Source organism: Puntigrus tetrazona, chromosome 1, assembly GCF_018831695.1.
Source record: "Puntigrus tetrazona isolate hp1 chromosome 1, ASM1883169v1, whole genome shotgun sequence".
Taxonomy (NCBI): domain Eukaryota; kingdom Metazoa; phylum Chordata; class Actinopteri; order Cypriniformes; family Cyprinidae; genus Puntigrus; species Puntigrus tetrazona.
In genome coordinates, this window is record NC_056699.1 from 31,621,095 (window position 1) to 31,634,377 (window position 13,283).

General features: G+C 37.8%; 2 protein-coding genes across 2 annotated transcripts; both read right to left on the reverse strand.

Annotated features, from left to right (window-relative positions):
• Positions 1-1,778: 1,778 nt before the first annotated feature.
• LOC122349741 (putative GPI-anchored protein pfl2) lies at positions 1,779-5,590 on the reverse strand. The gene is made up of 5 exons (XM_043245889.1): positions 5,494-5,590; positions 3,454-5,254; positions 3,232-3,293; positions 2,940-3,097; positions 1,779-2,841 (listed from the first exon to the last, which is right to left on the reverse strand). The coding sequence occupies exons 1-5, from the start codon at positions 5,586-5,588 to the stop codon at positions 2,711-2,713; spliced, it is 2,247 nt and encodes a 748-aa protein (XP_043101824.1). The 5' UTR covers positions 5,589-5,590; the 3' UTR covers positions 1,779-2,710.
• Positions 5,591-5,808: 218 nt separating this feature from the next.
• LOC122349752 (mucin-5AC-like) lies at positions 5,809-8,926 on the reverse strand. The gene is made up of 4 exons (XM_043245898.1): positions 8,784-8,926; positions 7,422-7,493; positions 7,024-7,303; positions 5,809-6,817 (listed from the first exon to the last, which is right to left on the reverse strand). Exons 2-4 carry the CDS (start codon positions 7,459-7,461, stop codon positions 5,809-5,811), a joined length of 1,329 nt encoding a protein of 442 aa, XP_043101833.1. The 5' UTR covers positions 7,462-7,493; positions 8,784-8,926.
• Between the last annotated feature and the right edge of the window lie 4,357 nt (positions 8,927-13,283).

Below are 13,283 nucleotides of genomic sequence, written 5' to 3' on the forward strand. Positions count from 1 at the left end.
CTTTGCAGCACAAGATCTTCTCCTTCGGAGAAGGACATAATCGATGTAACTTCCTGGAGCTCATTTCTGGGCAGGTGCGGCCTGGTCTGTTTATTTAAGTCTGCTCCGAAGAACACATACAGGCTGTCGCCGTCATAAAGAACAAGATGTTTTAAGCCCAAAAATGTCTATGTGTATGATGCCAGGGATTGGAGGAATCTGACTCCTGCTAAAAACATTGTTTGTGTTTGTATCGTTTGTATAAGTTTCAGCTGTGATATTGACCCCAGCCAATGTAACACAAAAAACTACCCAGCACTGGGAAAACAACCCAACATAAGACCCAAGAGGCTCAACTCAGCGGGGGGGGTATAAAATATAACCCATGTTATAGAGCGTACAGAAAAAAATTATGTAGACAGATATTCCGGTCACATTTTATTTTAAGGTTACGTTTTTCTATTAATAAAGCATTAACAATAAATTTTTAATGAACTCTTAATTTGCTGCTAATTAATAGTTAGGAAGTATAGGGCTGCACAATATTTTGTATGCGATAGTCATGCGCATCTCTTCAGTGATGGGGATTTATTACTAATCTAAGAACCGGCTTTACTTACCATCTCAGGCAAAATATCATGCAGCCCTACAAGGTAGTTAAGTTCAGTTATTGGGTAGCATTAGGGTGGGTGAATACGGTCATGCAGAATGTGTGCTTTAAAAGTACTAATAAACAGCCAGTACGTTAATAATTAACATGCTAACAAGCAGCTAGTTAATGATAAGAATTGGCCCTCGGTGTTACTTAATATATATTTTTAGGTAAACTGTCCCTTCAGCATACATATCGACTCTGTGATGTTAACTGTCAGAAATATAAAATCTGGTTGGCCATAGATTTAGAGGATTGTCAGAGTTTAGTGTTGTGTGATCCAGAATATTCACTGGAAATCTTAATATTTAGGTGTATCAGAATGTCTAGTTATCTGTGTTTGGTACTTCCTTTTGTTACTCGATTAGCCGCCAAAAGTATTCCCAAACAATAAGAATGATATAGCAAAAGAATTGCATTAATAAGAAAAAATTTACTTTTATGAAGAAGGACTGGGTTGACCAAAAGGAACTGAATAAATTATTAATGGAAGCTAGGAAACTTTCTAACATGGACTCTAATGATTTTAAGAAAGCAAAGCTGAATGAGTTCTTTGTCAGTGAATATAAGGTGATTTTACAAACTGCTGAATGTGGTACGGATGGCAGACTAATTGTGAACCATCAAGAAGTTACTGCAATTTTTCGTGAAGTTTGTACTAAGAAATCAACTGGGCATGATGTTATTTTTGGATGTTAAATTAGGAACTGTGGTGTAATGTAAATCACCTTATTGTCAATGTTGGGAAAACTAAGGAAATGATAGTGGACTCAAAATGACTGGGTGATTACAGTCCAGCACTTATTAAAGGTAACACTGTTGAATCAGTGGATACATTCAAGTATTTTTTGACTGTTCATTTACTTGGAAAAGCTCATATGAATTCTCTCTGCTCAAGATTCCAGCAAAGACTATATTTTTTTAAGAAGACTCAGGTTGGTTGAAGTTAGTCAGGAAATCATGCTGTTGTTTTATTAAGCCATAAACTATCGAACGCAGGCTCGGTATTTCAATCTTTCAGTTCAATCAAAGTCACAGTTGGTACGCTTGTTAAAATTGCTATTAAAATCATAGGTGTAAGAGAGTATACATCACTTCAATTCATTTATGAGTCATTGGTTTTTTAGAATGTGCAAACAATAGTAAGTGATTCAAGCCATGTTTTATTTACTTCAATTATTACCATAAGGGAAGCGCTATAAGTTCCATTGAAGTAATCACTATAAGAATTCATTTATACCCGTATCTATTGGGATTTTAAATAGTAAATTGTAGTAACAAAGTGTTGTTTTGGATTGATGTTGTGTATTGCTGCAGCTTTGAGTCCAAGACAAGTTCCTGCAAAGGACAATAAATTATAACTCTAATTATAACTCTAAACTACTAATAGCTGACCATGAGACTTGTGTAATGCCAAACATTGCTAGATTTTAATGCAAAATATTACCAGTTTTCAACATACAGCTCATCAAACTAATGTTTCATGCAAGCCTACTTACAATAAAAAAAGGTGACTAAAGTTGAATCATTTGAGCAGTGAACACTGCATTGCAAAAAGTCATGTTTAGCATGTATAGTATTGCAGTGTCCCTTCATGAAAGGAAGATATTTTAGAATATATATATATATATATATATATATATATATATATATATATATATATATATATATTGAAAATAAATATTATAATAAAAAATAAACAGAACTTTGCCATTTTAAAAGTTATTAGATTAAAAAAGAAAAATAAGTATGACCAGTATTTATCCTCAAAACAGTTAAACAGCATTACAGTGTTTACATTTAAAAGCATACATCAGGAAATGTATGAGGAAAAAGATCCACTTCTCCCTCCCAGAACAGCCTGCTGTTAAACAAATATCCACAATTATATTTTTGAGGAAAAATGCATAATCAAACTTATCTTTATATTGCTCTATACCATTATTTCAGAGTGTGCTGCAATAAATAATCATGTACCTATATACCATGAAATGATAATAAATTCATTTGGTTTTTTAATTATATGTTATAGTGTTTATCATTGAACTCTTATATTTGTTTGGTATATGTTTAAGGGATCTATAGGAAAAGCCACAACAGCTTAGACATAATAATGAGGGATGTTGCTTGGAGCAGACTGGATTCAGTCTTTAATCCACCTGAAGTTGTAGCTGCTATGGTTGCTGCAGTAGTGACAATGGTAGCTGGAGCTGTAATAAAAACAAGAAAATTTGCTAAATATCTCTATAGACTTATAGTTAGGTTACAGGTATAAAATGTTATAAAACTACTGAGTAGTAGAGCTTACCTGAACCATTGACATAAATTGATTGAGGATTTATGTTCAACAAACTGACATTTCCGTTTTGCACTGCTGTCACGAGAGTTGTCGCAATCTCTTGGACAGATGGAATATTTTGATTAAGAATGAAAGCTAGTTGTGTTGATGTGATGACTGACCCCTTTCTAGAATAAATAAATATTGAAATTAATGTTACATATAAAAATTCAGCTTATTGCAAGTTTTTCATCTATCTTTCAAGCACACATGCACACACAACATGCATAAAATAAACAACATTGCAATATGTTATATTTACCTGAATCCTAGGACATACAGTCTGTTGAAGTTTGAATATTTATTTTTGTAGACAGGCTCAAGCTGGAACAAATAACAAATCATTACAGTCATCAGTAAAATAGGACAATCTAGGTTGGGTGTTTGTTATATAATTGTCTCTTCCATTAATTAAATGTTTAAAAGTCAAGTAAAAATATCATCATTGTGTTGCAGTAAATATAATAAATAGATTTTAACTCACCTGTTCCCTGACAAGGTTAGACCTATTTTTGTACTCCTCAGTGGTGTTATCGCTGAATGCATCTATAAATGTGTCACTGGATTTAAACTCCAGATATGTTAGCACATCAGGTGCTGTTTGTTCAGAAGCTGCTGTAGATTTTGTAGAGGCTGTAGTTACTGTAGAAGCTGTAGACTGTGTAGATGTCGATGACACTGTCGAGGCAGTAGATACCGTAGAAGTTGTAGACTGAGCAGATGTAGACTGAGCAGATGTGGATGACACTGTAGAAGCTGGACCCACTGTGGAAGCTGCAGACTGAGCAGATGTAGACTGAGCAGAAGTGGATGACACTGTAGAAGCTGCAGGCACTGTAGACTCTGCAGACTGAGCAGATGTAGACTGAGCAGATGTGGATGACACAGTAGAAGCCGTAGACACTGTAGACGCTGCAGACTGAGCAGATGTAGACTGAGCAGATGTGGATGACACTGTAGAAGCTGGACCCACTGTGGAAGCTGCAGACTGAGCAGATGTAGACTGAGCAGATGTGGATGACACTGTAGAAGCTGGACCCAATGTGGAAGCTGCAGACTGAGCAGATGTGGATGACACTGTAGAAGCTGTAGACACTGTAGACTCTGCAGACTGAGCAGATGTAGACTGAGCAGATGTGGATGACACAGTAGAAGCCGTAGACACTGTAGACGCTGCAGACTGAGCAGATGTAGACTGAGCAGATGTGGATGACACTGTAGAAGCTGGACCCACTGTGGAAGCTGCAGACTGAGCAGATGTAGACTGAGCAGATGTGGATGACACTGTAGAAGCTGGACCCAATGTGGAAGCTGCAGACTGAGCAGATGTGGATGACACTGTAGAAGCTGTAGACACTGTAGACTCTGCAGACTGAGCAGATGTAGACTGAGCAGATGTGGATGACACAGTAGAAGCCGTAGACACTGTAGACGCTGCAGACTGAGCAGATGTAGACTGAGCAGATGTGGATGACACTGTAGAAGCTGGACCCACTGTGGAAGCTGCAGACTGAGCAGATGTAGACTGAGCAGATGTGGATGACACTGTAGAAGCTGGACCCAATGTGGAAGCTGCAGACTGAGCAGATGTGGATGACACTGTAGAAGCTGTAGACACTGTAGACGCTGCAGACTGAGCAGATGTAGACTGAGCAGATGTGGATGACACTGTAGAAGCTGGACCCACTGTGGAAGCTGCAGACTGAGCAGATGTAGACTGAGCAGATGTGGATGACACTGTAGAAGCTGGACCCAATGTGCTGCAGAGCTGCAGACTGAGCAGATGTGGATGACACTGTGGAGCTGTAGACACTGTAGACTCTGCAGAGACTGAGACGCAGATGTAGACTGAGCAGATGTGCAGATGACATGACACTGTAGAAGCTGTAGACACTGTAGACGCTGCAGACTGAGCAGATGTAGACTGAGCAGATGTGGATGACACTGTAGAAGCTGGACCCACTATGGAAGCTGCAGACTGAGCAGATGTAGACTGAGCAGATGTGGATGACACTGTAGAAGCTGGACCCAATGTGGAAGCTGCAGACTGAGCAGATGTGGATGACACTGTAGAAGCTGTAGACACTGTAGACGCTGCAGACTGAGCAGATGTAGACTGAGCAGATGTGGATGACACTGTAGAAGCTGGACCCACTGTGGAAGCTGCAGACTGGGCAGAAGTGGATGACACTGTAGAAGCTGCAGACTGAGCAGATGTAGACTGAGCAGATGTGGATAACACTGTAGAAGCTGTAGACACTGTAGACGCTGCAGACTGAGCAGATGTAGATGACACTGGTGAAGCTGTAGGCAATGTGGATGACACTACTGTTGTTGTAGCTGTTGTGGAGGCAATGTAGAAACTGCAGACTGAGCAGATGTAGACTGAGCAGATGGTGGATGAATCACTGTTGAAGTGGTTGACCCTGCTGTGTTGTAAGCTGCAGACTGAGCAGATGTGGTATGACACTGTTAGAACTCCTGCTGTGGATGATTCACTGTAGACTCTGCAGACTGAGCAGATGTAGACTGAGCAGATGTGGATGACACTGTAGAAGCTGGACCCACTGTGGAAGCTGCAGACTGGGCAGAAGTGGATGACACTGTTGTAAGCTGCATGGCACTGTTGTGGTATCGCCTGCAGACTGGTGCATGATGTAGACTGAGCAGATGTGGATGACACTGTAAAAGCTGAAGGCACTATAACTGCTGCAGACTGTTGTGGTAGCAGATGCTGGATGATGTACAGCTGTAGTGGTTGTTGTAGGCACTGTGGATGACATGCCGTTGTTGTAACAGTAGTTGATGGTTTGTTGTAGCTCCTGCAGTTGTGGATGATTCAGTATGAGCTGTAGTGGTTGTTGAAACACTGTTGTTGTAGATGATGGTGATGTTGATGGTGTGTTGTAACTCCTGCAGTAGTGGTGGATGAATCAATAACAGTTGCAGTGGTTGTTGATGGTGCTGCTGTTGTTGTAGATGTTGTGGAGGATGCAATTGTTGTAAAAGTAGTTGATGGTGCTGTTGTGGTAACTCCTGCAGAAGTGGTGGATGATTCAGTATGAGCTGTAGTGGTTGTTGAGGGCGCTGCTGTTGTTGTAGATGTTGTGGGGGATGCAGTCGTTGTAACAGTAGTTGATGGTGCTGTTGTGGTATCTCCTGCAGTAGTGCTGGATGATTCAGTATGAGCTGTAGTGGTTGTTGAGGGAGCTGCTGTTGTTGTAGATGATGTGGGGGATGCAGTAGTTGATGGTGCTGTTGTGGTATCTCCTGCAGTAGTGGTGGATGATTCAGTATGAGCTGTAGTGGTTGTTGTGGGCGCTGCTGTTGTTGTAGATGTTGTGGGGGATGCCGTTGTTGTAACAGTAGTTGATGGTGCTGTTGTGGTAACTCCTGCAGTAGTGCTGGATGATTCAGTATGAGCTGTAGTGGTTGTTGAGGGTGCTGCTGTTGTTGTAGATGTTGTGAGGGATGCCGTTGTTGTAACAGTAGTTGATGGTGCTGTTGTGGTATCTCCTGCAGTAGTGCTGGATGATTCAGTATGAGCTGTAGTGGTTGTTGAGGGTGCTGCTGTTGTTGTAGATGGTGTGGGGGATGCAGTAGTTGATGGTGCTGTTGTGGTAACTCCTGCAGTAGTGGTGGATGATTCAGTATGAGCTGTAGTGGTTGTTGTGGGCGCTGCTGTTGTTGTAGATGTTGTGGGGGATGCCGTGGTTGTAACAGTAGTTGATGGTGCTGTTGTGGTATCTCCTGCAGTAGTGGTGGATGATTCAGTATGAGCTGTAGTGGTTGTTGAGGGTGCTGCTGTTGTTGTAGATGGTGTGGGGGATGCCGTTGTTGTAACAGTAGTTGGTGGTGTTGTTGTGGTAACTCCTGCAGTAGTGGTGGACGATTCAGTATGAGCTGTAGTGGTTGTTGAGGGAGCTGCTGTTGTGGATGGTGTGGGGATGAGGTAGTTGCTGGTGCTGTTGTGGTAACTGTAGTGGTGGATGATTCAGTATGAGCTGTAGTGGTGGTGTGGGGTGCTGCTGTTGTTGTAGATGTGTGGTTGGTGGTTGATGGTGCTGTTGTGGTAACTCCTGCAGTAGTGGTGGATGATTCAGTATGAGCTGTAGTGGTTGTTGAGGGTGCTGCTGTTGTTATAGATGTTGTGGGGGGTGCAGTTGTTGTAACAGTAGTTGATGGTGCTGTTGTGGTAACTCCTGCAGTAGTGGTGGATGATTCAGCGACAGTTGTAGGGGTTGATGAGGGCACTTCTGTTATTGTAGTTGTTGATGGGGTGTCAGTTGTACTAACAGGTGATAGTGATATGATTATCAAGGATATACTTTGGACTGGAAAACACAAAAAGTTAGTGTGCTTTTGAAAGTTACATATGTTAAACATATATGTATTACATCAATTGGAGAATTGTTGTCATTTTTTTGTATGTTTTACATTTGATTCACCTACCACTGAAAATGCACATTATAATAAAAACTTTTCCCTCCATTCTGGAAGATGTCTAGAGGTAATAAGAAGAGTCTGTAAAGCAAGCAATATACACAAAGTTTACACACACATTTTTTCATTGAGAAAAAAATACTTTCTCTAGGGCACATTGTCCATAAATATTGGCACCCCGTTATTGCAAAAATGTATTTCTTAAAATGACAGATTTTTCTACTATAACAGATTTTTCTCCTTTTATGCCTGCAGAGTTTGGAGAACACCTGATAAGAGTTCAGAGACCATTCAAAATGTCTCCAGATCTTCCATCTTGGTGCTTCTTCTCTTCAGTTCAGTCCACTTATTTTTATAGGGTTCAGGTCAGATGGCTGGGACAGCCATGGCAAAAGTTTCATTTAACCAATAAGATTTCTGACAGAGGCAATTAAATTTTATTTTTTTATCTGTTGGTAAAAAATATTTTTAATCCTGTGCACTGTAAATCATAGTTGAATAATTTTATGCTCCTAGTCACCCGTGCCTTGAAAAGGTAAATATGAATTGCATTATACTTCAGAGATGTTTACTTTAAGAATTTGTAGGGGTGCCAATAATTGTATCCAACATAAAGAAAAACCTTTCTCCGTACTTTTAACTTTTACTTCAATGAAAGGTTCAAATGAAAGGTCAAAATGATCAATGATGCATTTATTTGAACAGACACTTTTACTTATATTTACCAAGGGTTAAAAGAACCAAATTTATTGGAAGCCTCCTATCCATTTTGTTAAAAAATAAAAAAAAAAAACCTTTAAAAACTAAACTGACTTCTATTTCTATATATATTTTTTAATATGTGTATGTCAGATGCTACCAGACATACCAACGGCAGATGTGGAAGAATAAACTTTAATTTCACAACAAACATTATTTTCATGGTTGAGTAGCGCTATACACAAACTTGAATTCCTGATTTAACAATGATCTAATGTGTCTAAAAACATACACTTCACATCTTGATTAGTCCCCTTCTAATTATCACAAACTTTTCACAACATTTAAATCAAATTTTGTTTAACATTATCCAAAAGAAGCTCTTATTTTATTATCTCCCTGATATTAATGATAATGATAATGTCCTTTAGATAACCAGATAAACGATTAGCCAACTTTTTTTATAAATGTCCTGACTGCATAAATTTCATATAAAATGCATTTAACAGTAACAGAATACAGACTACTACAAAAAATGACAACGAAATTAAATTAGTAATGCTTTGATTGTTGTTATGCCGAGTATGCAATAATATGTCCAGCAAGTAAACTATACTTTATAATAAATATATATTTAAGACAAATGTATTTGGTTAAATAAAGTGCTCTTACCAGTCCTTGAGCAGCTATATTAGGCTATACACGTTGAATAGTAATCCGCTGTTGTATCAGTGGTCCGATAGTTATTCTATGCTTCAGTTCCTCCACTTCTCTTTGATCACCTGTGACGCTGCCTCTTAAATACCACTTAGTGACGTCCGGGCTTGTGGTTTGTTACTTCACTGATATGCACAGATAAGTCATATGGAATGCTTTTACACCGGTCCTATTTAACTTTTTCATTTAATTACATCTTCAACATTTTTCGCACCTTTGCTATTTTATTTTTGTAAACCTCTGCCCGTCTAAACAACACATTTATTACAGGCAGGCTTATTTACAGAAACTGTCAGGTAATTTAATAAAGCCGTACAGTTGCACATTTTAATGCATAAGTGCATGCCATTCGCGCGCCAGGTTATGTTTTCGTTTAAACGTATCCAATATACGCGTAATGGAGCGATTGTTTTAGGTCGCGAAATTCGTTTTAATTTCTTAATTCGCTTATTATTAGTGCATGGATGTCAGTGGACTGAATTAAAAAAGTGGAATTGCATTAGCAGTTTATACAAAAACAAATAAAAGCAAAGGCAAATAGATTCCCACGGGTCTAATAATTGATCATCGTGGCGCACGTGATATTTTTACGCATCCTATCCTACGTCAAGTCACCACAAGATGTCAAAATGGGTCCAAAACAAACGACAGTCGGTTTACCCGTGCGTTCTTCGCATACTTCACTTAGTTTCGCTGGCTTCCTTGACGTTTTTTTTTTTTTTTTGAGAAAGTTTCTCCTCATTAACGAAGCGTCACCAACTAAATACTCAACAATTGAGTAGTGCCTAGAAACGCAGGCAATACATTGGAGACAAAACACGTTCTGAATCGCTTTTTTGTAACAGCTATTAATAATAGTAATAATTTTGTAACTATACTAATAATAGATACATTTTTGACCTATGCCAATTATTTCATAATAATCAAAAACAATTGTTGACGTTGAAGTTAACGTTTGTTGAAACGGGAAGACGCCATTAAGTAGCCAGTGGGCAACAATAATAGCGTAAGTAAAGCCATTGTATTTTAAGTGCCATCCTTAATAATAAAGTCAAGTGAGGTACTTGCCATTCCCTGAATTACAGTCAAGTCTAAGAAATGAATCTTTGGGTGTGGTGGGTGCTACGGGTGACACCCATCACTGTTTCCAGAAAGTGTGACGCTTTTTTATTTAATTATTATTTTTTATTATGCAAATTTCTTCACAGAAAAAGTGTTATTTAGTCTAAATATAGGCTAGCGAAACTAGCATAGAACGCGGGGTCAAGTTTGCCTCGGAGAGAGAATTAAAAATGAACAGAAGACGACTTAGTAGAGTATTTTGTAATAAAATTTCCCCATCTGATTTTCTTTATCCTTCCTGGATTCAAAAATTTCAATTCTATTAAAAGTTAATGCTTATACCATTATGGGTAGGCTATTGTCACGAGGCTATATTAAAAACAATAATGAGAATATCAAACTTGATTATCGGTATGCTTGTACCCTATATTTAATCTGTAATTATTTTTTGAATTAAATGTCAAGTTTTGTTCCCCCCCCTCCACACATGGATCGATTGATAGGGAACGCTACCTACTGGCCAGGTTTTCAAGGTGCAGTCGGTCTTGGAAGACGGAAAGAACAAATTAAGAAAGTATGTCATTATAATATATTCTGAGCAAACATGCTACACTCTCATAAAATAAAATAAATTAAAAAATACAAAAAGCTGTCACTTGGACGGTACCTTTTCTGCCTTAAATAATAGTACTTAATATTATTAATCAGTTGGTATAGTGACACTCCAGTTAAGTTTTTGTACCTTTTTTGTCTCTTTTGCAGCTTTTTGTCTCTTTTGTACGTTTGTTTTGTCTGTTTGTTCATATCGTAACACTTATATAAAGTATTTTGAGAAGTTGCCATAGCTGCAGCCTGCTGTGTTATTATTTATGCCACGCCCTTGCACTTTTGATGCTTCAATAGATTTGCTATCAGTTACTGATGCTAAGTGTTATTTCTCATAAACAAATTCAACATTAAAATAAAACTAGAGCATGTTTGGGTATTTTATGCCGTACTCTGGGACACTCTATTCAGCAGGGAGAAAGACAGGGAATGAGAGATGATAAAAGTCTTCCAACATCAACAGTTTGAGAGCAAAATCCCCAGTTCCTCTCTGTTCTCACGTGACCTACTCTTGGGCTTTTGTTTTAAAAGATAAGTTTGTATTTGGCCAGCAGAGGGCAGGCATGAATTTGCTTTAAAATACAGCTAGTGGATGAAACCTTCCTAAAAAACACATAGGAAGGCTTAAAGATATTGTTCACCCCAAAATCTGTCATTTGCTCACCTCATGGCTTTTTTTTTGTTTTTGTTTTTTTGGGAAAGTTGGCTTTCATTGGTTTCATGGTCAGGTTTTTAAGAGCATGAGGGTGAATAAATAATGACCAAATTTTAATCTCTTTAAATTGTGTTCTGCAGGCAGCAGGTACAAAGAAAATAAACGTCTCATTCAAAACTTTTCAATCTCGGCGGTGCAGTTTAGCTACTTTTTAACTACTGATCACAATTAAGCATGTTGTAATTTTAGAAGAAAAAAAAACTATTAACACTACTATTAATAACCACAAAGGCTCTGACTTTGAAGTCCCATTCATCAGAAAACTTCTCAGTCTTCACGGAGAGATAAAGGAAACCTAGAATTATGGGGGATGAACATGGTAGGTTGTGCAATGTTATTCAACAGCAAAGAATGTGACCGTGTGACATTCTACTCATTGTGACATTCTGAAAATGTGGGCGTTTTATTTACCCTTAATTTTAACTTCTTTAATCTCTGCAGATCATTTTATAAAGGACTCTTTCAGCATCTAGAATAATACAAAGGGTGTGAAGGCGGAAGAATGTCAGAGAAGTAGAAGCCCTGAAGCACTGACCCGAGACTGTTTCAATTGCACTAAGACCCATTACATCAGAAATGCTTTGTAATTCATCAGACATAAAACCTCTTTAAAGATATGTAACCTTACATAATGTTATGCATAGACTTTATTTTCTTTTTTTACACATTCTCTGAAACGCACAATATCATGATGTACAAAGTTATGCAAGACCAGTCTCTTGTCAAATGAATGAATGAAAACGAGAGAAAAACAGACAGTGAATGCATACACACACATGGGTTTTTGTGATATTAGCTAACATCATCTTCTCTATAATGGCAAAGATGAGTAAAAAATAAAGTTAAATAGGACTGATGTAAAGCGTATGATTAAAAAAATGCATGCTCACAACTTATCTTAATTTAAAAGGTGAGCTGTATATCAGAGATTACAGGCATGTCACAAAATAAGTCTCGAGTTAAGTCTATAATGCAAACAAGCAAGCAAGACTGGTAAAGTCAGTGGTTCACCACAAACGGATCAGTCCTGCCAAAGATAAAGTCAAGTCACAGTACTTGAAATGAATGAAAGAAATGAACCGATTGATGCTGTAAGTCACAAAAAAACACAGCGTTTGACGGTTACACTCGATAGGACTGTACATAAACATCACCCAGACATCTGTTCGGTGCAAAAGTGCAATTCAGTGCATGCAAACATGAAATCTAGAAATGAAAATGCTTCTAGGATTAAAAATGTAACAAATAGTGCTATGGGGCAAACACGTTTTACTCTGCTGTATCTCTGTTTCAGATTCCACAAACGAAAGACACGAAAGACTGCAGTTAAAATTCTTTTGGTGAGTAAGACTTTCTGAAACATGCCTTGCACCCCAGAACAGGAAAAAGGCAATTATATAGAGAAAAGAGGTCATGTGCTCTAATTACATCACCTGGCAAAGTCCTGCACTTTCAGCTATGATGAGTTTAAAATGCCATATGCAGTATTTATAAGACATTGTACAGTTTTAAAGGACATCTGATAATTGATTATGACTTGAGCAAATTAAATGAATGTACAACACATTTGCTTTGTGATTAGTTCAATGAAATGTATGTACAACCATTATGTCTTAAGTGGAAGATGAAAACCTCTGCAATGATAGTTTGCAGAGTAGTTTGTTATTTGTGTGTGTGTGTGTGATTAAATACTCTTTCATTTTTTTGTCCCAACCATAATAAGCTCTGCATGTGTTTTTTAAAATATTCCTCTACAGTAATTGCTAGTAAGGTGGATTAGATTAACATTTCAGTAAAAAAAAAAGAAAAAAAGAAGCTTTGTTTAGTGAAATCATGGATGTCATGTTGATATAGAAAGAACAAAACAGGTCTCATTAATGCATACTATCTAATAGGCCTCATTAATCACGCCATCCGGAATTTATGAATGTTTTTTAAATGGATAGTTTTGATAATTAGGCTATAAAGAGTTTGCAATGGAAGAATTATTCAAGTTAAAGTTGCATTAAGACTTTATTTAATTTATTAAAATAAAACCCTTGTACATTTTAAATAAATGTAAATATTACAAA

Excerpts from the sequence above, each read along its gene's own strand:
- LOC122349752 (XM_043245898.1), bottom strand. The coding sequence starts at position 7,461 with ATGGAGGGAAAAGTTTTTATTATAATGTGCATTTTCAGTG. Across the intron at positions 7,304-7,421 it reads TATAATGTGCATTTTCAGTG|TCCAAAGTATATCCTTGATA; the intron begins GTAGGTGAATCA and ends TGTGTTTTCCAG. Across the intron at positions 6,818-7,023 it reads ACCACAACAGCACCATCAAC|TACTGTTACAACAACGGCAT; the intron begins CACCAACCACAC and ends AACACCACCAAC.
- LOC122349741 (XM_043245889.1), bottom strand. The coding sequence starts at position 5,588 with ATGCAGCTTACAACAGTGTCATCCACTTCTGCCCAGTCTGCAGCTTCC. Across the intron at positions 5,255-5,493 it reads TCCACATCTGCTCAGTCTAC|ATCTGCTCAGTCTGCAGCGT; the intron begins ATCTGCTCAGTC and ends AGTGTCATCTAC. Across the intron at positions 3,294-3,453 it reads CTAACCTTGTCAGGGAACAG|CTTGAGCCTGTCTACAAAAA; the intron begins GTGAGTTAAAAT and ends TATTTGTTCCAG.